Source organism: Suncus etruscus, chromosome 18, assembly GCF_024139225.1.
Source record: "Suncus etruscus isolate mSunEtr1 chromosome 18, mSunEtr1.pri.cur, whole genome shotgun sequence".
NCBI lineage: Eukaryota > Metazoa > Chordata > Mammalia > Eulipotyphla > Soricidae > Suncus > Suncus etruscus.
The window spans coordinates 20,913,906-20,938,928 of NC_064865.1; the positions used below are offsets into that span (position 1 = coordinate 20,913,906).

General features: G+C 35.9%; 1 protein-coding gene and 1 non-coding gene across 2 annotated transcripts in view; one reads left to right on the forward strand and one right to left on the reverse strand.

Annotated features, from left to right (window-relative positions):
* Positions 1-25,023, forward strand: part of NOX3 (NADPH oxidase 3) — a 234,125-nt gene that overhangs the window by 145,828 nt on the left and 63,274 nt on the right. The window contains exons 3-6 of the mRNA XM_049764743.1: positions 21,074-21,212; positions 21,849-21,944; positions 22,054-22,164; positions 23,089-23,173. Coding sequence (XP_049620700.1) covers positions 21,074-21,212; positions 21,849-21,944; positions 22,054-22,164; positions 23,089-23,173 — 431 coding nt within the window. The remainder of the gene's footprint in view (positions 1-21,073; positions 21,213-21,848; positions 21,945-22,053; positions 22,165-23,088; positions 23,174-25,023) is intronic.
* On the reverse strand, positions 8,457-8,615 carry LOC125996945 (small Cajal body-specific RNA 1). The gene has a single exon (XR_007491597.1). It is a non-coding gene; the product is annotated as a small Cajal body-specific RNA 1 (non-coding RNA).

A 25,023-nucleotide genomic window follows, 5' to 3' on the forward strand; every position in this document is an offset into this window, starting at 1 on the left:
AAGAAGAAAGGAAGGAAGGAAGGAAGGAAGGAAGGAAGGAAGGAAGGAAGGAAGGAAGGAAGGAAGGAAGGAAGGAAGGAAGGAAGGAAGGAAGGAAGGAAGGAAGGAAGGGAAGGGAAGGACTGAAGTGAGAGACAAAAGGAAAAGAGAAAGAAAGGGAGAGATAGAAGGAAGGGAAGAAGGAAAGAAGAGAGAGAAGAGAAAGGAATTATGATATATCTTCATAAACCAATGACAAGGTCTAATTGCAATCTAACAATGATAAGGGAAATATGAAAATTCTGGACAAATATATTTATATTAATAATAATTTATCAAAAGGCATGACATTCTGCTGTTGAGAATTTAGAGAAAATTCTTCTGATTACAATGCACTTGTAGTTATATTCAATTAATTTAATCAAGCATTAAACAAATGGATCTCTCTAAATAATCATTTTAATTATTTTTAATAATACTTTTTTAAACACTCAAATTGAGTTTATTAGATGTCTAGTATCTCTCCAAAATTAAGCTTCCCCTCAAGTGATAATATAACAGACAGGGTGCTTGCCTTGCACACAACTGAACAGGTTTGGTTTTTGATACCCTATGTATATTGTTAGTTTCCTGAGCACAGAGTCATTCCTGAGCCCAGAGCCAGGAGGAAACACTGGGTGCTGTCAGGTGTGACCCTAAAACAAAAACACAAATAGAGCAAAAGAAATTGTGCAATCATCTATTCAGTCCTCTTTATTGACTATTCCAGAATCTGCCATTATTATCTGGTAGAAAACAGTGATCATATATTGTCAAGTATAGTGACTCTGATTGGGTTAAAATAATTTTAAGTATTTTATGGAAAGGACAAAGTTGAAAAACAGGTCCTTTGTGTGTGTGCTTGTTTTTATTTCCAGGCCACACTTGGTGGTGCTCAGAGGTCATTCCCAGTAGTGATGTGGTGCCATATGGTATAGGAATTATACCCTGGCCTTCTGTGTGCGAAGCCAAGTACATAGAACTACTGTGGCCAGAAATTCCATTCTTGAAATATTGGGTTAGCTTCCCATATTTATTGTGTGATCATATTGGTGTAATCCCCAGGACTGCTTTTACAGGGGAGGAGCACAAACACACTTAGGCCCTCAGGTTGGACCTTCTGTCCTGTTGACCAAAAGTCACTGTGAGGGGCTCCAGGACTCTTGATCACTGCTTAGGAGAACCTCCCTCATAATTTTTTCCGGGAATGTCTCATTGTAATCAAGATGCACAACAAAATGCTAGCTGAGGTATTAGCTCCATAGGCAATAAATGTATTCATACATTTTAAATAAGTCCCTCCTCTCAGCCAGGAACTATTTTAGATATGCAACAATAGAGGGCAATTTAAAATAGAGCTCAAGATGAAATTCTAGCCTAGATAATGAGACCTGGGTTTAGCCAGGGCCCTGGGTATGACTCAGATCATTGCTTGAGACCATAAAGGAGAGTCAGGAGTAAAACCTGTGAAACCACCAATCTTGAAAGGGCAGGAGATAAAAGAAGAGTCAATGAAGGAAACAGAAAAGAAAAAAAAAGTGGGAGAAACCCAATGGAATTACTTATATACTTGAGTATAAGCCGAATTTTTCGGAAGAAAATGTGTGCCTAAAACCCGAACTCGGCTTATACTCGAGTCATACAGGTTATTTGATTTTGTGCACGTGCATTCAATCAAATGCAAGTAGTCTCCAGTTGTCTTCTGCCATCGATTAGAGGGGTGGTGCTTCATCTCAGTCCACAAGTAGTGGCTGAGCTGAAGAGGTAGGCAGCTGATCTGAACTGTATGTCATTGAACTATTTAACCCACAATATTCTGCATTTTATTTGAGACTGACAGCAGTGATGATGATATCTGCGAACTCAGTGATGATGACAATGTCTATGCTGAGACCCTCACATCAGATTCAGCTGAAGCTCTGTTTGGACATACAGATGATGAGGAGGAGGAATCCAGTTTTGAAGGATTTTAACCTTTGTACTTTAGCTTGATTACCTGTGAAGCTACGGTTTTCTGCACTTTTTTAAAGTTTTAAAGTTATTGTTGCTAGTTTACAGGTTTTCTTTAGCAATAAATATTGAAAAACATTTAACCTACTGATTCCTCAGTTATTGTTTTGGGTATATATTTTTATTTTTGAAATTTACCAGTGTCTGCTATATTTTCCACCTTGGCTTATACTAGAGTCACTAAGTTTTCCCAGTTTTTAGGGTAAAATTGGGGGGTTGGCTTATACTCAGGTCAGCTTATACTTGAGTATAAGACAGAAATTGAAAAGAAGACCTGAGAAGGTGAGGAAGAAGTATATGATTAAACATATAGATCTAAAGAATCCATTAGAAGGAAACCTGTAATATTTGTCATGAATAAGTGGAAATGTAACTGAATAGCTTGAAAAGAGACGCAGCTGATGAAGTAAGTTGCCTTTTAGATCTTTGAAGATGATATAAAAGAGATACATCTTTCAATTCCCACCCTCCCTGTCCCCCACATAAACAAAAGTTGTATTTTATGCAAAGGGAAAATTTTACTGTCCAGAAATTTCAGTTTGCCTTACATTAGCATCACTTTGAGATATATTAAAAAGTCAAGTTGTTAAGGCCAAAACAAGAAATTCTATTTTTTTTCTTCTCTTTTTTTTTTTTTTATTTTGAGATCACATCTAGTAGTGTGTAGAGCTTATTCCTGGCATGAATCTAATCTGGGTAGGTCACATTCAAGGCAAGCATGATCCTAACTGTACCATCTCTTTGACCCCAAAACAAAAATTCAATTGAAGTTGATTTTGAGGTAAGTTTGAAATTACTTTTTAGCATAAAAGATGATTTTGATTTATAGTCAGGGTTTGAGGCCCACAATCACAGTGAGAGGGAAGAAACTAAGCACTGTCTATCAAGGTATTTCCAGATCCAGCACAATCCATATACTTCACTAGACAGACAATTAATTCTGCTTAAACCCATTCTGAATAGGAATAGCACCTGTTATAGCACTTGCTCTGCTACCTTGTTAAGTGACCCAAAATGGAGTATAGAAAATGACATAAACCTAAACAATGATTTAGGAGTATAATTACAGAAGGTGCATGTTATTTCCTAAAATTATCTGCATGATAATGAACCCAAAATTTGTGTCTAAGAAAATGTTTGTAAATGATTCAGGACAGGTGAGCAGAAGAGTTATCATCCATTGCCCTAAATTGTACCTCTTTGAAATTAAACTAACAAAAATTCTTGACATAAGCATGAACACACACATACATACATACACACAAACACACACACATCAAGTCTTTCCTCTATGAGCAGAAAGAACTATCTCAGCATGGGGAAGAGCTTACAGCTGTCAGGATCTGCCATGATCACTCCAGCATTAGAGTCTAAATAAACAATGGATACTGTTTTTAATTTGTAAGTGACAGGATGAAGAATATTGTGGATTTTCCCCACCAGACTGTAACAATATTAAGGTAAATCAAATTTTGCACCTCATTTATTTAACAATGTCATTTTTCACTTGCTATATAAGGTTTTTCAGTCTTGCTGAATATAAAACTGTGCAAATCTCCCATAACTTATTTTTGAGAAGGGGAAAAAAAGTTAGCTCTTGAACATTTAATTATAATTTGCTATGCTTCTTTTCTATTATTAAGGGATAATTGATGAAAGACTACTTCAAGATCATTGAAAATGCTGCCTTTGGAAAGACTGAAGCAAGGGAATATGTAATCACTGTGTAATGTAATCAGAATATTTAATTAACATGTAATCATAAAAGAAGAAAATACTCTCATGGCATTAGTGCTCCAGAATCAACAGAGTTCTATTTAAAAGGCTATATGTGCTTTTAAAATGTTTGTAGTAAAGATGACATGTTTTCTAATATATTTGCTCCATCATTATTTTATTTCAAGTAAAAAGTAAAACCATGGCCAAGAATTTAAGATTGAAATGACTATGCATCTAATTGGGAGAATTAATATCATTAAAATTCAATACTCTGCAAAGTGTTGGACAGATTTAATGTAGTCCCTATGAGGTTACCCATAGTTCAAACACTCCAAAATTCATATGGAACAATGAATCCAGCACTGGTTGTTCTTTTGTCTTGGTGGTTCATTCTCTATCAAAGAAATAGTTTAAACACTTCAAAATTCATATGGAATAATAACAATCCCCTTCTTCCTAAAACTAGGAAAAAAGAAGATGGGTGGTATCCCTTTCCCAATTTCAATCTGTACTTTAAAGCAGTAGTCATTAAAACAGCATGGTACTGGGGTCGGCAAGGTGGCGCTAGAGGTAAAGTGTCTGCCTTGCAAGGGCTAGCCAAAGAAGGACCATGGTTCGATCCCCCGGCGTCGATCCCCCGGCGTCCCATATAGTCCCTCCAAGCCAGGGGCAATTTCTGAGCACTTAGCCAGGAGTAAGCCCTGAGCATCAAATGGGTGTGGCCCGAAAAACCAAAACAAACAAACAAACAAACCAGCATGGTACTGGAATAAAAATAGACCCACAGATCCATGGAATAAAATTTGATATTCTGAAAAAAAAAAAAGAATTTGATACCTGAGACAGACCTTCAGGTATATAATCAGCTAATATTTAAAAAGGAGAAAAAATTGAAATGAAGCAAAAAAAAAAAAATCTCTTCAACAAGTGGTGTTGGGAAAACTGGTTAACTACATTAAAAAAAATAAAACATGAATTCAGAGCTCATTCTAACTCTATGTTGCCATGCACAGAAAAATAAGATAAACATGGATTAAAAACTTGGATATAAAACCTGAATCCATAATCATAGACAAAAACATAGGAAGATCTTGACAATGAAGTTAAAGTCTTCTTCAAGTTCATCTTCAGGGATGAAACACAAGAGGAAGTACAGATAAACAAATGAGGCCACATTAAATTAAAGAGCTTCTGCACTTCAAAGTAAATGATGACCAGTATATGGGATAAATTATTTATCCATGTCCACCTTATATGTCCAAGATATAAAGGGCAATGGAAGAGCTTAACAAGAAAAATAATTCCAACCCCATCAAATTATGAAGAGAAAGGTGAACAAAAGTTTCATTATATAAGAAATTCAAATGCCTGGAATTCTGGTTCTCAATTGTTTTTCCTGACTCCTGAGATGAGTCTTTTGTATGGAAGGCCTCCATTCTTTATGTCTGGTTCAGGTTTCAGACCATTCTCCCACCCAAAGACATTGCCAGGATACCCCTATCTTCCTTCCTGCAACACACACATGTAAAAATATTTCACTGGTTCTCATCTTTGTTGATCTTCAATTTGCCCTCCTTCATTCATTTTGGAAACTTCTTTTCAATTTGGATCATTAGCAAACTTCTTGCCATATTACTTGAACCTTTTCATAGTTTCTTTGCTTCCTGATGTGATAAAATATGCTTCTTATTCACATTCAGACCCAATTGCATCTCCATGAATGTGAAAATTTCTCCTTTGGGAAATTGAATTGAAAAACCTCAGCCTGAGCCAAGGGTATTTGTTGCCCATCACCCTGAAATTGTCTTTTCATTTTCCAAACCCATTTTATGAATAATGCTGGAAAATAAATTTTTGATAAATATATAAATTATGATTTAATCCTGATATTTGTACGTTAAATCTATAGTTTCAGTGGCCTCACATTTATTATTATTCTCCATATTGACACCTTAGTTCTCCATAACACCTACATAAATACTCATTTTTTTCTCTTCTATGCACGTAGAGAAAATAAAATATATAATATAATAATCATATATAAAATATAAAATAATTAAATGGTATATGATATGTACTATATCATATGTTATATAAATAAAATATAAATAGCATGTATAATATAATAATATTCTGAGTAATTTTACTACTAAGAGAATGTCTTAGATCTTTCTGAGCCTACATATGTTATTTAAAATATGATCAAATTTACTTTACAAAAATAATAGGATAATTTCTTTCTTCTTAGGTACTGTTCTTTCATTCCTAATAATTTGGATTATAGTTGTCCATCTGTGGGTTATCTTGCTATGTATTAAATCTTGTAAGAATTCTAATTTCTATCTGTATGGTCATCCTTCAAACCATAACCCAATCATAACTTCAATCATAACCCAAAGAAGTAATTTATTAATTAACCCATTTAACAAGGAATTTTGTTTTGAGGGAGAGTTTTTTATTACTCTTTTAGTTTTTTCGCTAAAATTTGGCTTGTTTAGATACACTTCTTCCTTCTAGTTGTCTTGGGAATTTAGGAATCCAAAAATTATTCATTTTTTTCTAGATTCTCCAATTTTGTAGCACAAAATGTACTATTGATAGTACATTTGTATCATCTTTTGAGTTCTGTGGTATCTGCTGGCTTTGCTTTAATATTTAAAAATAATTTAAGGAACACTTTTATACGTGCACTAAATAGTAGTGAGGATTCCTGAATCTATTAAAGCAATAGCCTTGGCCATAAATATGAGAATTTTTTTTATTTATAAACAATCATAATTTAATTTTTCACCTTGACATTTGAATTTATATTGACATATCCAGTTTAATCTAAGCTATGTGATTTCAAAGTTTTTCCTTCTAAATATTTAATTTAAAACTAAATTTTGGCCTTTGGGCTAATAATCACCTCTCAGTCACCAATAGGGAAATTTTCTTGCACTCTAGATCATGACACTCTAACTGATGTGTGAGTTCAATAAAACTATTTGTTGACTGGACATTTGACACTGTCTCATAGTCTTATTTTCCCCCAGCTCATTAGTCAGTTGCTCTGAAGGAGAATCCTACTCTCATTTTCTTCACCCCCAATCATCTTGAATACTTATTAAATGATTATTTTAAGCAGCAGCATAAATCATAAGTTTATTTTTATTTTTAATTCTTTTATTAAGACACTGTAGTTTACAGAATGATTCATAGTTGGTGTTCCAGCACCAATAATACCACCAATGTCAACTTCCCACTGGCAATGTCTTCAAGTTCTCTCCCAGACTGTAGCCTTCCTCTTCAACAAGCATATTTTTAAGTTTGGTTGTTGTAATTTACATTTGTTGTAGTCCTGATTTAGTGTTGACTCTGATTTGAGTATATATTTTGCTTCTATCTAACAGGTTACCCAAGGCAATTAACACCTTCCTATCTATCAATTCTTACTTTCCACTTTATTACTTTCCTATCCTGTCTTCTTCCAATATTATATCGTCAAGGGTGATCTAGGTATCCCCCCTTTAATAACTTATATTTCCTCATCCAATACTCATTTTTCTGACTTACTTTAACTAACGTATCTTCCAATTCCATGCAAGTTAAAGCAAATTACCTGATTTTGTCATTCAATGCATAGTAATCTAACATGCATTTATGCCACAACTTCATTATCCACTATCCACTCATGTGTCATTGAATACCTAGGGTGACAATCATGTCTTTAGCACTTTCTCTTTTATGTATTAAACATTTTTAAGAGGCATTTAAAATAAAATTTATTCCTTAGCTATCTGATTTGTTAACTAAGAAAAGCAAAATTTTACAAATTAAAATTTTTTTTTTTGATTTTGGGCCACACCAAGTGATGCTCAGGGGTTACTCCTGGCTATGTGCTCAGAAATGTCTCCTGGCTTGAGGGACCACAAGGGATGCCAGGGTTCGAACCAGGTCCATCCTGGATTTGGCCATATGCAAGGCAAATGCCTTACCGCTGTGCTATCACTCTGACCCCTACAAATGTAATATTTTAAATAAATAACAATTAATTATCTGCAAATGTAGCAAATACATCTTGGATACAGAGTTAGATGACAAATTACAATTCAGGAAGGTTAGAAACTAATATTACTTCTTAACATGGTTAATATAATATTATAACTGGGGTTGCTTTGATCTGGTGGAATGTTATGAGTATTAATCTAATCATCTAAATATGGTGTTTTAAAGGAAATCTTTTTTATTTATTTTTATTTTTTTAGTTTTGGGGCCATACTTGGTGGCACTCAAGGGTTACTCCTGGCTATGCACTCAATAATCACTTCTGGCAGGTTAAGGGACCATATGGGATGCCAGGGATAGAACCCGGGTTGGCCATATGCTAGGCAATTGCCCTACCCACTGTGCTATCGCTTCCGCTCCAAAATATGTTTAGAAAACCATGAGCAAACTGAAGACTACTAGTATAAAAATGAACAAACTTCAGGCATTAGATGGCAAAGTTATACAGAGATTTAAGTGTTTGGAAAGAAAAAGGACAAAATGGGACTTCAAACTGAATATATACATTCACTATGAAAGGCATGTCAATTACAGAGAGATTAAAACAGAAAAGTGCATTTAGAATTGTTCCATAATACCCTTCTTCTATCCAACTGCATAAAATAACGCATTTCTCTTTTGTTACCAAAACCATGATTTAACTATGACTAGTACTGCTAGCCAGTTGTGCCTGTGAGTTATAACTCAGTGTGTGTCTTTACACGCTGGGCTTAAATGACTCATGGCTTTTGTTTTAATATTGCACTTCTTAAACCGAGCTATCCCATCACATCACATGCCTTTTATCAAGGCTAGGACATAGATAGCTCGGCTAAGGAAATCTTTTATCACCATCAGTTATATTAATTTAATTAGTTGTATTTTCACTTTTATTTTGTATATAAAAATGAAAGAAGGGAGGCCAGAGAGATAGTGCAGAGGTAGGTAGAGCATTTGCCTTGCACACGGCTGACCCAGAATGGACCATGGTTCAATCCCCAAGCCAGGAGCAATTTCTGAACACAGAGCCAGGAATAAGAGGCATTTAATGTCACAGGGTGTGGTCCAAAACTAAAAAAAAAGAAGAAGAAGAAGAGTAGTTGATAAAGATCCTAAAAGGAGAGAGAGTATTATTTTAATACTTTAATTTCCTGGGGAGTAGGAATGTTGCTTTCTTAAATCTTATTATTAATTATGCTTTAAAAGTTTTAAAGGTTCCCTAATATCTGAAGCCCCAGGAACTTGATAATGCATCCTTAAAGAAACTCCCATAGGCTCTCTTTATGGTCTTTGGCCAGGACCTTCTGCTTACTTTAGGGTCATGCCTTGTAGCAGGGATTCTGATACAACCACCAGGATCCTGGGCCTTCTGTTTTCTGCTATTACAGATTTCTCACTCTAACAGTAACAGTTCTAAAGTGTCTTTTGGAACTCTTCTGCCAAAAAGTGTATTTTCTTTTGCTTAGACTGTGAATCAGGTTTTCTTGCTAGTTTTTATTTAAATGTATTTCCTAACTTAAAAATAAGAAATAGGAAATAAAATAAGAAATTGTAAGCTAGCATTATTCTGAAGGCCCCTGACACCATCAGCAAAACATTGAACTGTCCAAAACTAGGTGACCACCTCCACCCACCCCGAGAATTGCTTAGAAGACTCCAAAATTTTATATTAAAGTAATAAATAGTGTCTACAGAAATAGTGCAGTGGGTAAAATATTTGTTTTGCACATGAATGACCCAGGTTTCATTCCCAGCATCCTATGTGGTTCCCAAGCACCATCAGGAGTAATTTTTGAGTACAACAGTAACTCCTGAGCATCATATTCATAAAAGATTACAACAATACAAAAAGCAAATATACAAGGACATTTCATTTAAAACTTTAGGAATCTGAGTTTTCTTCCAAAGTATGGGTGGCCATTGTCCAGTTAATTGAAGGCATAATGAGCAAAAAGTAGAAAAAAATTCCAGGTTAAGTGATAGCACAGTGGACAGGCCACATGGGTTCAATCCATAGTCATAGCATTCTATGCCTAAGCATTCTCTTGGGCACCACCAAGAGATCACAAAGAATGATCTTTGTGCATAGAAGTAGGAGTAGGCTCTGAGCACTTCTGGGTGTGACCCCAAAACCAGCCAAAAAAGTAAAAAGAATTCTCAAGATAATGGCACTTTGTGGTGCACAAGCAGTGTAAGCATAAAGCAGTAATATTGATAATATTGCAATCATAATATCCTAATAAAATCTTAGAGAGTTCTCTTTAGGATTAATGTTTAAAAGCCTCCCTGAGTTTCCAGCATGTTGTATTGTATAACATGCACTAAGACTGAAACATGGACTCTGATTTGACTTTTCATCTTGGTAGACCCCATGATTACCTGAAACGATAATGTGTGTGTGTGTGTGTGTGTGTGTGTGTGTGTGTGTGTGTGTGTGTGTGTGTGTGTGTGTGTGTGTGTGTCCCATTCATTCTATTTCTTTAGGGAATTTTAACCTTTAGAAGGCAGAAGGAAGAACATTCTGGGAAACAGGAACACACAGTCACATGCTACTGTAGCTTGTTCCTAGGGGATGCTGAAACATGCAAAGATGGAGTAAGAGCTTCATGGCCTCTTCTCCTGAGAAACACTGTAGACATATCAGCAAAAGAAGAGCAGAGCTTGTTCTATGTTTCAGCAAAGTATCAATAAGTTTGGCTGTGAAGTTGGAATAAAAATGAAATAACTGCAAGCAAATGGAATTGATGAGTATTTCAAAATGAAATTAAATAAAGGCATCTAGACAGGACTGGAGGGCATGTGTTTGCTTTTAGTGTCTATCTTATTCATGTTTTATGTGGTTCTGGAGACTGAACTTAGATCTGTTACAGGCAAGACAAGTGCCCTATCCCCTATATTATATCTCCAGCCCTTGTCACTCATCTTGGCACTGTATCTAGGACACTAAACTCAAAAAAGCTTGTCAATTTTGGGGCCATAGTGGTGGCACAAGTAGAAGGGCATTTTCCTTGCGCATGCTAACCTAGGATGGACTGTGGTTCCATTCCCTGGCATCCCATATGGTCCCCCAAGCCAAGAGCAATTTCTGAGCTCATAAGCAAGAGTAACTCCTGAGCGTCACAGGGTGTGGCCCAAAAACCAAAAAAAAATAAATAAATAAAAAAAGCTTGTTAATTTAATGAGTAATTTTAGGGGATATATAGAACATAACCCTGGTATGTCTACATAGAATTTATATCTTTTTTCATTTTTGGTAGCTTTTTACTTCCTCTTGCCCATCTGCATATCTACCTATAACCTCAGAACCTAACCATCAGGCTTGTACAGCCTCACACAACTTGGCATAGCTTGGAAGACTCAAAAATAAATAAACAACAAAATAGTTCTTATCATAGTTTCCTCATCAGCCTATGAAGATCAAAGAGCATAGTGCAGAAAATGCCCAGCCCCAGAGAAGTCCTCCAGAAATATTGATTCTCTATGCCTCCTAAGAGTGATCACATACCCATAGCCAATTCCAGAGCCTCCATCATGTAGGTCCCATGTTGCTGGGGTGAGTTCTTAGGAAAAGGCTCTTTGTAGTGAAGAGAAATAAACGATTAAACTCCAAAGCCACGTGACCCAGCATGATGAGCAATGCATATAATAGCAGGCAGACTTGAACACCTGGTTTGTTTTGTTAGATTTTATTTGTTTGTGAGAAGGAGAGTTGGGCCATACTGAAGGTACACAGGAGCTATTCTTGAATCTGTGATCATTAGTGGGCCCTGGTGATGATTAAAATATTGGGATACTGTAGCAGAGGTCAAACAGGGTTCGGCCACATGCAATTAAGTTCCTTGTCCCCAGAGCTGTTCCTATAATTTGAACCTTTGCATCTTGAAAAGGTTGTTGTTTCATCTTGAACTTTCCCATCTCTGTTTTCTTTTGTACAATGAAAGCATTTGACTACAACATCCTGAAAGTATCCCTCAGTCCTTGATTATTCGGACTCTTCAAGAAATTAAATCAAAGCAAGAGGCTGTGTCAACCATTTTTCAAGTGTTTGCCTGCATTCCCCCACTGCATGGTCCCCAAAGTCTTGCCTAGAGTGATTCCTGGGCAAAGAATCAGAAGTAGACCACAAGTACTACCTATGTGACCCTCACATTCATTCCCCCTCAATAAATTAAGTTTAATTTCAAAATAAAAACAAACTATTAAAGGATGTACTAAAGACATTTGAGTGTGCAGGTCTGTGTTATTATTAGGCCCAGAGCTGTAGGAGAGGTTGCGAAAGGTGGCAGGAGCAGGAGCAGGAGCCAAGAGTTCAGCAAATAATTTCTCCAGCAATTAGATAGCAGCAGGAGCAGCAGTCTCCTCCCTCAGAGCACTTCAGCCTGATTTTTTTATGACCTCTGGCCAAGGATCCTCCTGCTCCAAGTTCCAAGGGGTGGGCTTAGCCATCACCCTTAAAGGGAAAGTACCCGCTTATGTCTAATCAGGGGCCATAGAATCTCTATTTCCTTAAGGTCTGGACCATTGACTGAAAGCTAAGAGGATGGTTGAGGGCAGCTTCTCCACAACCTCTATTTTGTCTGATTCTTGTTAGCACATATTGAATTTTCATAGAAATCTTATTGTGACACCAAGTCAACATACCTCTTTCCCAGGCTTTCAATTTTTGCTTCTGTTTTCTTATTTTTATAAATTATTCAGTGTCTTGGTTCAGCATCCCAAGGCCCTATGTCAGCAAAATGGATCTTCAGAGTTGTAAAAGTGCAAATATTGATAGTTGCGCAGAAAAATAACAAATTGCTCACAGATGACAAATGAGCAGAAAGTCATTTTATGCTAGAAAAGAACACACTGAACCTATTGAGTGACAGCCCCAGCCTTCAGCAGAAAAAGCAATGCCTGATTCAGCTCTTTCCATATCTGATGGTTTTATTTAACAAACTAACAAAAACAATCACAACAACAATAATGACTACACAACCTTTGCTTGAGCTTCCTGTGCTTTTCTGAACTCTGATCAACTGTTTGGCAAACCACCGTGAAAGCTGTAGAAAGCTTTAAAAAAAAAAGTCAATTTTCCAGCTTGTCTAAAAGGATCGTGAAAACAGAACATTTCAATAGATGTTCATTTGCGCTCCCATTTGCTCCCAGCAAATTCATAGCTGCTGCAGGAAGTATCTATTTATAGGGAACTTGTTTTATATGATCTCGCACTCCCCTGTCTATTAAATCAAAGGGATGTAATGCATGCGATGATGCCTCAGACCAGACCTTCTCTGCTGCACACTTGCACTGAGAACATGCAGTGAGGGAGCAGCAGGGAAATATGGCTTCCAAGTGCTCTCCTCAACACAAATATGTGTCTTCAATATTTAGTTGTTGTGGCAGGAAAAAGGCAACAAATACATGAACTGTAAACCATCTGTCTTTAAATATGTTCAAATATGAATGCTCATCTCAAAAAAATGAAATCTATGGAATTCTGGCATCCACTTTGACTTTTGAAAGATGAACAGCTTGGCTATGCAAAGGAAGGATTTCTAGATTAGCCTTCTTCAACTTTAGATTTTTTCAAGCACATAAGTTAAAATATTCATGGCAGAGACCTGGGAACTTCCCTTTGGCTTTTCAACTTGAAGGAAAATAAATAAATAAAATAAAATAAAATAAAATAAAATAAAAATAAGTCATTGTTTGCCTGAAAGTCCTTGCAAGTGTGTGTGTGTGTGTGTGTGTGTGTGTGTGTGTGTGTGTGTGTATGTGTGTGTGTGTGTCAGGATTTATAGCAAGTCCACTTAAGTTTTAAGAAACTAAGAAATGAAGGCAGTTTTCCATGTATTATTTAACATTTAGTAAATTCCAAGGTGTGCCAGATATAGTCAAAACATATCAAAGTCTGTTGATTCTAGCTTTCACCAAATTCCTAATTCGAAAAATTCAAACTAGCCGAACACAAGACTTTGAACTGTGCCACTTAATTTGAAGTAAGAAATGATGAGCCAGCCACTCTGTTCCCTTTGGAGCAATGGTCCTCAGATGAGCATCAGTCCCTGCAGAAAGTCCTTCCCTGAACGAAGAAAATGCACACATAAAAGCAGAAGGTGAAAACAGAGGATGAAGGAGACTGACAGGAGCATGAAGTCCAAAAGGCCAGGCCAGCTGTGGCCATGGGCAACAGGGTTTATTTGGGAGCTTATCAAAGTGATATTTTTTGTGTGTTTTTATTGGCTTGAGTAGTTAATTATTGTTATTTGTCTGTTTGCTTGTTTGTTTGTCTGGTCACAGTGAAATTACAAAGTTGTGCATGATTGGGTTGTAGGCGTACAATGTTCCAACATCACTCCCTTTATCGATCCACTTCTGCCAACAATGTCCCCCACCCGACAAGCCTCCCCCACTTACCAGTTTACTTCTACAAGCAGCAGTGATAAGTGTAGAAACCAAGAAAATCAAACTTGTTTTCCACCGAATTTTCTTTTACACAATGTAATTTTTGACAAAAACCCACCTTGATCCAGCTTTGATAAATTCTTCCCAAAGGAAATCCCTCACCCAGATCTCCTTGGGCCACTCTCACCCTCCTTCCCCACAGACCCCACCCAGGACACCTCCAGGAGGTACCCACTTCGAAATGCTTCATTGTGGTGCATGTCCTGACTCCTTTCTTCTAGACAATAAACTTTCTAAATAATCCAGACCTTGAACACACAATGGCCAGAATTGTGTGATTCATGCCACTCCCAGTAAACATTCACTTGAGATTATAAAATTTGGGTGAGCAACAGAAGCATGAACTGTTTGAAGTTAAACAAGTTTGTGATTTAAAAGTTACTTTAGAATGATATTAAGAGAGATTAGAGTGCTAGTACAGTGGGTAGGGTACTTCCCTCGCAGGGTGCCAACCATCAGCTCCCCCTGTGTTTTTGGAACTCTACCAGGAATGATCCTCTGAGAGCAGAGCCAGGAGTAGCACCTGAACGCCATTAAAACAACACATTTCAAACATAGGATAAAAGGAAGGTAATACTTCTTTAAATTTTATTTAAAAATCAGTTACAATTTAATTATATTTTAATTGTAATATGGATTTTCTTCATTCTTTTATGCTGATTTTCCTTTTTAATATGGAATTTATCCAATGTATGATTTATCTCATTTTAGTATAGAATTATCACAATAAAGTTTCCCCAAAACAACCATGTCATAATTTACATATGTTTGCATTTTTTAATCTGTTTACTTCTTTCCACCTTAACATTCAAATGTTTAAAGTGCTTTTAGGAAAAGAGGAAAATATGTTTAATGCTTACTAGAAGAAAAGTTGGCGATGCTATTTTTATTCTGTGAACTGTGTTATATCTACAGGGAACTTAGACTTTAGTATGTAGCTGTAAAAACTACTAGATGATCAATCTTGCTTTTGAGGATCAAAGTCTTTCTTGTTGAATCAACTATCGGACTACTAAATGAAAAGAAGCTACAAATATAGTAGTGAATGCTGGCAGGACTGGTGAGTGGGTAGTGTAAGATATGTAATTATATACACAAGTAGTGAATCTGCCTTTACAAACATATTTTTTTCCTTCATACATTTTTAATTATAGGAAGTTAATTATTAGTGAGAATTATAAAATCATTATAAAAACCTCCCATCATCTTTTTTTTGGGGGGACACCCAGCAGTGCTCAGGGGTTACTCCTGCTCTCTTCTCAGAAATCGCTCCTGGCAGGCAGAGGGGACCATATGGGATGCTGGGATTATAGTTGGTCCTGGGTTGGCCGCTTGCAAGGCAAACACTCTACCACTGTGCTATCTCTCCAGCCACACCCATCATCTTTTTGGTGATTATCAGAGTTGTACTACTCTCTGGCCCTGGCTATACACATTTAATAAGAAAAATGGTATCTGCCTTGTAAATAAGAATACGGGGGCCAAAGAGATAGCACAGTGGTACGATGTTTGCCTTACCCGGGAGAATCCCAGTTCGATTCCTAACATCCCATATGTTCCGCCAGCCTGCAAGGAGTGATTTCTGAGTGCAGAGCCAGGAGTAACCCCTGTGAGCCACCATTGGGTATGGCCCAAAACCAACTAATCAATAAATAAAATAAAGTTTAAAAAAAAAAAGAAAATAAGCAACACAAATTTCACTTAGTTTGTTCTAAAAAAATTCTATGTAAAAACATTGTACCATTTATTAGAAGTGAAAATAATTAAGCAAAAATAGATCCAATTCTGAGAACTTAAATAATTTTAATAGATTTTATACAATTTCCTCCTCTCATATACAATGTAATTCGGTCCCAATTTTTGCTAAATGATAAAAAAATATTTTATTTATAATTTCATCTCTAGAGGTTCCTTAATTGAAGAAAATACCAAGACATTCATTATAAAGATAAAGTAAAAACAAATATAATGACAGTAATCATGATGGCTTCTTTATCAAAACAGTACTTGTAGTAAGGAACTGAGCATGAATTGATTGGATTTGTACATAATATAAGAAATATTATCTTGGAGCAAAGATGTAGCTTAGTGGTAAAAAAAACTTGCCTTGCGGGGCCAGAGCAAAAACACAATGGTAGGGCATTTGCCTTGCATGCAGCCTACCCAGTGTAGAGCTGTTTGGATCCCCCATATGGTCCCCTGAGCCTGCCAGGAGCACTATTTGAGCACAAAGCCAGGAGTGACCCCTGCGTGCTGCTAAGTGTGGCCACCCTCCCAAAAAAAAAACCTTGCCTTGCATGCGTGAAGACATTGGTTCAATCCCTGACACCATTAAAAAACTATCATAGGGACTATGATGTGACTATTGTAAACGAATCCATAGCATTATTGAATAATTCTTAATTGTAACAATAGAATAGCTGAAAATTTGAAACAGAAAAAGTAGAAAAATTGAAAGTTTGTCAAATGGCTTCTTAATTTGACAAAAATATTAGACTCAATGAATTTGAAAATATCAAAGTTCATATATGATTTTTGCTTTTTTTAATTTTACATGGTTAGTTCATCTCCGCTCAGCACTCCATCCTTCCAAGTGACCACTTCTTTCCACTACTATCATAGTGTTTTCCTCTCTCTCCTATTCCCCCTCCACCCCCAAAGGCAAGCTTTTTATTGAATATCAGTTTTTATCTTCTATCCTATTGCTTCTTGGCATTGTTATTCTTCTATATATTTCTTTATATATTGCATTTTGAAAGAAATTTTGTATCTATCTCTCTATCTCTAACTAATTTCATTCAGTATAAAACTCTCTAAATTCATTCATATATCAGTAAATTGCATGACTTCATATTTTCTTACAACCAAGTATGAATATATATCATAGTTTCTTTATCCACTCATCTGTGCTTGGCACTAGGGTTGTTTCCAGAATTGGGTTATTCTCAATAGTGCTGCAATAAACATTGTAGTACTAAAGTGTTTTCTGCATTCTATTTTGGTGCCATAGGGTATATACCAAGTAGAGCTGCTGCGTAATATGGAAGCTCAATTTCTAGTTTTTTGAAGTGTCCATATTGTTTTCCACATAGGCTGGACCAGTCAACACTCTCACTGCAGTGAGTGAAGGTTTCTTTCTCCCTGAATCCTCACAAACAGATTTTATTCTTTTTGATGTGTGCCAGTTTCTGTAGTATAAGGGGATATCTCATTGTTTTGATTTGTATTTCCCTTATGATCAGTGCTGCAGAGCATTTTTTCATAAACCTTTTGGCCATTTGTATTTTTCCTTTGAGGATGTTTCTGTTCATCTCTTCTTCCCAGTTTTCATAAACCTTTTGGCCATTTGTATTTTTCCTTTGAGGATGTTTCTGTTCATCTCTTCTTCCCAGTTTTAAGGGTTCAATTTTTTTTCTTGTAAACTTTTGTCAGTGCTTTATATATCTTGGATGTTAACCTTTGTCCAATGAGTGGTAAGCAAAATTTTTCTCCCACTCTGTGGGGTGTCGTATCTTGATCATTGTTCCCTCACATGTCTGTGGATACAAGTAAATTAAAACTTAAAAATTTAAATAAAAAATAGTTTAATTTCCATTAATTAATCTATTTTAAGTCAAGCAATTAATTTATTTAAATTAAAAATTAAAAGTTCTACAAAATTAAAACTATGAAGAAAAATGGTGAAGTTAAGTCATAAGTTATGCTCTACTAATACTATTACCCACCAGTTTTGTGCACTATGAATAAATAATACCAGTATTTTTAACATAATGCATATCTACATATTTCAAATGAGGAAATTTCAGAATTCCACATCAAATTTTAGAGATAAAGAGGGTGCATTCAACAATGTGTTTTTAAACCTAAGCCTGCTCCTATTTTTTACTATGGCACTAGAGATAAATAAGGCAATTTGCAACAAATAAAAATGACTATACATAATTGGCATAATAACTCTCCAATCTATGTGTCTTATTCATAACACTGTGGGAAGGAGTAAGAAATTTCAAGCTCTTTCTCACTCTCATTGCATCTCAAATAGATAAGACTGTATAAAATTCTAGAGGTATATTCTCTCCTGAATTAATTTTTAGTACCCAACTGAATAAGACCTGTAAGATATGTAAATCCTAAACACTTCAGAAATAACTGATCATTTCATCATGGAAGATTATTGGCTTAAGGAAATGAATGTGAAGATTTCATATATTTCTATGTTAAAGAAGCTACTGAAAATATTTTACTTGCTATACTCTAACCTCAGGTTAATGATACTCAAATACCTGTACTTTCACATATTTTCAGAGAGGAAAATTGCTGGAAAATGATTTATTTTCCTAAAGAGAATCACATCAACTCAATTTTTACTGGAAAATCTAATACTTCTCCTAAAGAAGTATAATTTCATACAAATGTTAGTGTATATATTTGTGTCAAGGGAACTGAAGGTGAAGGAAAAAGCAAATTGACTCTATGAAGTGTTTGAATTAGTCCCATTAAACAAATGTAGAAACCCTGATTCAAAAATAAAAATGTAACAGGCAGAACTAGATGAGGAGGAAAAACTATTCGCTTAATGCACAGGCCTTCATATATGCTACACCTGTACCCTACCACTTGATTCATACACCCGCTACCTGGCTCCACATGGTCACCAAGCACCCCCAGAGCTAGTCCATGGTAGCCTTCAAGAATATCCAGGGTAAGGGCCAAACTTGAGAGTACAGAGAATAGAGTGCATGCCTTGAACACAACTCACCCGAGTGCAATCCCTGGCATCACTTATAGACCCCTGAGTACTGCAAGGAATGACTTCTGAATGCAAAGCTAGGAGTTACCCCTGACCATAGCTGGTGTTACCCAAAAGCCAGAATAGAAAAGAAAAATAAAATACTACCAGGCTCCACTGAGAGTAGCCAAAAATATATATACTTCGATTGTATACTTCTTAATCTTTGATTAAAAAATGTTTAAAAATCGAGGTAATTTGGGCCGGAGAGATAGCATGGAGGTAAAGCGTTTGTCTTTCATTCAGGAGGTCATCGGTTCGAATCCCGGCGTCCCATATAGTCCCCGGTGCCTGGCAGGAGCAATTTCTGAGCCTGGAGCCAGGAAGAACCCCTGAGCACTGCTGGGTGTGACCCAAAAACCACAAAAAAAAAAAAATCTAGGTAATTTAGGAGCCAGGGACATACCTCAAGTGGTAGAGGATGTGTAGTGAGTTCAATTACTGGGCCACATGGCTCCCCAGCACTATTGAAATGGGTCCACAAAATGTAGCCAATGAGATGAAAATAAGATGTAAGTGTTTTTTAATGAACCGGGGCTTTGTTTTGAACAAGTCTGGTTAGATGGCCGATTCGGATAAACCTACTGGAGAAAAGAGTTCATTACTTACCATTTGTATGCAGGACCACTTAGAAAAAGCACAGAGTTCAGTCAGGAAAAAAAGAAGACAGAAGAAGCAAATTTAGGAGATTAAATTGTGTTTTGTGAGTCATTTTAATAGGCTCTGGCTGCAGATGTGGTTCTTAGTCTAGTACCTAGCCTGAGAGGATTATCAGTAAGAGAGGAAATTAGATTGACCTGTGAGCGTTTCCTAAAAGAAATAGCTAAGAAGGTGGGCTCTGGATTAGTTTGTCTTAACTGGGACAGATTTACCTACAGAATGACCCCAGCCTTTGTAAGTACCATCATTAATTTATATAATCGCAGCATGGCCAGGCTAAAACAAAGTGCCTCTCAAATCACAAAGTATAAAAAGATCACCTCTTCATGCACTTCATGGTGCATCAAGGGAGATGAGTTTCGGAAAAGTAGTATTTATTCCCACCAATCATCCACCTCCTTCTTTAGGGTCAGTCTCCTAATGGCTGAGTTCTTCTGTACATGTCTTTTTAGATAATTTATTTCTTCAACTTTTCAACATTAAGATGGCTTGATCCATGATATTGGATCTACCTTGTGACACTGTTACTGAACCCCATAGAGCAACTGAGAGATTCCCTTTGAAGTGAAAGCTTCAGAGACATCATTCAGTGATGAAGAAGAGCAACACAAAGAAGGTACCATCTTTCCATGGTTAGCTGTTACCTCAGGCTTTAACTCTGGGCTGTCCCTCACAGAGAGCTCTGGTTAGGGGAGATTACAGGTCACTTTTATTACCTACTGTATTGCTCCTGAAACATTCCTAAGCCCCAATGTTTATGCTTATCTTATCCCTGGAGCCTCACTCTCCACTGACTATGCTTCTGCTGTGTCCATGGCCCTGTCATCCAGCAAGTATCCCTTTTCCTCTTGTCCTATATAAACATTGTTGGGATGGAATAAAGTGTCTCTGGTTATCAGTCTGAAACCTGTTCTTTTCTAGTCATCAACTGGAAGGACTGTCCTCCCTTGGTCCAGAACAGAAGTTGAAACTCATTGGCTGACTGGCTTGACATACATAAGTATCCACCCACCATTCTATTTCTTCTCTGAAGAACATGACTTGATAAAGTAAAAAAAAAAAAAAAGTGACTTTTTCTTGAAAAAGTCAAGGAAAGGAAATAAACCAAGTAGAGGAAGCTCATATGAAAAGTTTTGCAGCATCTACCTTCAACAGGTTCTTTCTCAAATTTACATAAAGACTTATTATCAACTTGACTGCAATCATGTAGAAAATGAATGGGGTAGAAAGTACATGAATATAATTTAATAAAACTGGCTCTCTTTTCTTGGGAAATCTTTGAAAAAAGTAATCATTAGACAGAGACTTGCCTTGTACTCACACAAATCAGGAGGCATGTCAGATCAGTGACGTGCTTTGGCAAGAAGTCCTTAATTAGAAATTCCCCGAGAGCTGTTCCCATAGGTGCTTTTCAAAGAGACAAAATAATTTAGCAGAGAAACTTTTACTCAGGATACCACATCCAGACATAATTTTGCCAAAGAGCAAAGCTCTCATTATGAGATGTTGGATTTTGAATGAGGTTCTCTCATTCATAGTAGTGGTAAGTATCATTTATTGGTATTCAACTTTCAATATCTATATATTTTTCAATAATCTGGGTTTTAGGGCAAGTTGCATGAGAAGCTTCAGAATACTCTGGTTAAAAGAATAAAATTTGTTGGGAAACATTCAGTTGATATATTTAATTTACTCTTACAAATTCATGTTAAGTTGTTTTCCGATTCAGTTCATTTTTAATTATTTTTAAAGTCAAGTAGTTTGTTTTTGCATAATGTATGCATGTTTCTCTAAATCAGATGAAGTATTTGAATTAGACTATGAAATTGGAATTATTTTCTGGAATACTTTCTGAATTATTTTTTAAAAGATTTCCTCCTCCTTGATATCGGGTTCTAAACAGCACTACATTATTCATTAGAAGGTTTTGTTCTTTTCATTAAATTCTTCAAAGTGTGCTCAAAGGTGATCAAAATATTAAAAATATCAAAATATTAAAAATAACTATAATTTCTTACCATTATAATCAATGTTAAGACTTATGAAAATAAGTAGTGGGGAGTTATTTTGAAAACTATTGAGAATTTCTTCATTCCACTTTCAAAGAACCCCAAAGGACTTTAAATAGAAAAAAAGGTTGAAGATAGTACTGATTGGTTTTCTTTTCATTTGCCTCTAGCTCTTGTGGCTGGGAGTGAATTTATATCTGTTTATTGACACTTACTACTGGTATGAAGAGGAAGAAGCTTTCCATTACACAAGAGTTATTCTTGGTGTAAGTATTGTTAGTGACTATTCACTCTAATATCAGAAAACAGAATGTATGCAATATTTCTGGTTTTTCTTCTTTTTCACTGTATGTCTCTCTTTTTATTTATGCTCAGTCAACACTGGCTTGGGCTCGAGCATCTGCAGTGTGCCTGAACTTCAACTGCATGCTAATCCTATTACCCGTCACCCGAAACCTTATTTCATTCATGAGAGGGACGTGTATGGTAAGTGTTAAGTCGTTTGAAATCATTTTAGTTGTTATGACTCCATTATATTAGTGCTATTAAAAATGACACTGTATTTTCTTGGATATTCCCAATATTCCTAAAGAGGTTCATTTCTTTGTGGACACAATGGTAAAAACTGAAGACTAGAAATGAGTGGCTTAATCTTTTATCATTGACTCTGATATGACATTGAATCCATTATCCACCCTTTCCCAGAGATCTGTGCTCCATCTGAAAAGCTCCATATTACAATTGTCCTGACTCATGAAGATAGAACTGCTTGAACTGCTTGAGCATTTCTAATGGAGAGTAGACCAATAAGCAGTTCAGATAAATGCTAATTAAGAAATGTCACTTTGAGATCTAAGCCCTAGTAATCAATCACAACCACCATTCACAGATTTGACTGGACCCTTGTTTACTCCTAGCAGACAGATTGAGAAATTTCCTAATTCTATTAACTTTATTCCCTAATGTTTCTATGTGTTTCCTGATAACAACATACCACAAAGAAGAAAGATAGAGAGAGAATTTTAACAATATATTATATTGTCATCCTAATAGTTTTAGTTTTAAAAAGTAGGTGAGTGCCTTTCTTTGTGTCATAGTAATAATTTGTAGATTACTAGAGAATGAGGAAGATTCTCAGCTTTACTTTTCTACATATGCTAAGTAATTTTTAGCAAGTCTGTTCTGTAGCCAAACTCAATCATTTGTATTGCTAACTCAGTGATCTGTCTTGAGTTTTAAAAGCCAGCAATATGTAATTAGTTTGACCTGCTTGATTTGTTAATTGTGGTGCCACAGAAACAGACTCTGAGTCATTTAAGAGCCAACTCTGTTCCCTCAATATGCATAATATTGGCCTTCTATGATTTCTCCCCAAACAATACTTGTGTATGTGTGTTTGTGTTATTTTAGTACTGTCGAGAGCCATGGAGGAGACAATTAGACAAAAACCTTAATTTCCACAAACTCATTGCTTATGGGATAGCGATCAATGCAAGTAAGTGCCTATTATTAACTATTTGATAGATGTTTTGATTATGCATGTTAAATTTTAAAGTATTGTTGTAAGTTCCCGATACCCTTAGGTCAAGAAGTTTTTACCTTCCCCCTAATCACATCAATAGTTTACAAAGGAATCTTTTCATTTCTGATTTACACTTATGGTTTTTCTCTATCAAGGAAATGTTGATGAAATTTCATTTCCATTTATGAATAGTTAAGCTTGTTGATAATACAATGATAAATATCTACTTGAAAAATGAACACTATTATTCAATTTATTTGAGTCAGAAATAAAATTGACCTATACTCAAAATCTCATCACAATTGTAGGAAAATAAATAAAATGGGCAATAAAAGTTAAAAAGAAGAGCAAGATCTTGGGAACATGCTCTGAATAGTATTGAGTTAGTGGATATAAAAAATCTTGAAATAATTTGAAGTTTTATAGGTATATAAAGTGTTATTGCTATTTCTTGGATTAGAAAACAAGTGAATTCAAGTGAAAACACTAGAAATGGGTATAAAAGGCTAAGGTCAAACTCAGGTGAGGAAGAAGAGAGCAATAATCAATTAACTTGCAATTACATTGACCAACAAATCCATGGAAATAAAAGACGATCTGACCATTGAAGTTTCCAACCAGCACTGTTTCTCCTCAACTAATTTAACTATAAAATGTTTTACTCATTTTCTTTTATTCTCTCATGCATAAGAAATAGACGCATAAAAAGAACACTCAAAACAAGTGTGGACTTAATTAAGCTACAAGACATGACAGACGGTGCCCGGATGCCAATTAATACAACTCTCGATGTGTGCTGAGACATGCAGAGAGATTTTCCCCATCGACTGTCTTCAGTGCCAGTAAACCAACTCAGGAAACCTTTGCAAAATGACTTTGTAGTTTGCTAAGAAATAAAGGTGAAAAAGGCATCCTGTCTTAGATAAAGACAACTAATGGATGGAGGTCAGAGAACAAGGGTAATTCATCTTTGTGTTCCAACTCCAACAGGAGCACTGAAAACACAGAGGTGCCAATAACCTTTGATGAATTACTGAATGCATGACGAAATGAACACTCAGGGAAGCAGATTCCTACTCAGAAATGGATGCTTTTTCCAGAACTTGAAATTGATCTAAAATTAGAATAAGGATCCCTGGAGATTCCTGAGCTCCCTATGGTGGGTATAGAATTCAAATTGCCCACAGAAAAACTCTTCAGAGAAGAAACTTCAAAATTCTCAAGGCTTTCTTTTAAAACCTTAAAAATCTGTAATTCCTGTGTTCAAAGAAGAGATAAAACACAATAAATGGGATGGAAGAGTGTTATCACCAAGCAATATAGCTTTAAGATAGAATTGGACTCTAGGAAGAAGCTATAAAGATATAGAGTAAAGGGTTTCTCCCCCCCCCTCAAAAAAAAAAACAGCTTTGGAACAAAACAAAAAGCAAAAGAATAAAGAAAGTGAACTATCAACCAGCTTCTCCTTAAAACATGGGATACGTATTTTTCTCTTGATGTCATCATAAATCCATAGTAAGTGACACCAGTGATATGGACTGAATGTCTCCCCTGTGCAAGATACCCTGATAGAAGCTATAACCTTCTAAAATGAGTGTACAGTAATATTTCAGACAGAAGTAGAATTTAGAAGGAGCAGAAGTGGACTATGACCCCATTATTTTAGTCCCCTTACTACTGATTAGTTGTATAATCTCAGATAAGATCCCTACAGTTTTGTTTTTATGGAATTAAAAAAAATACAATCCATACCACTCTATAAAGTGTGAAGACTAACTCAGGAGTAGATCTTCTGGAAGTCTGTAGACAAGATAATTCACTTT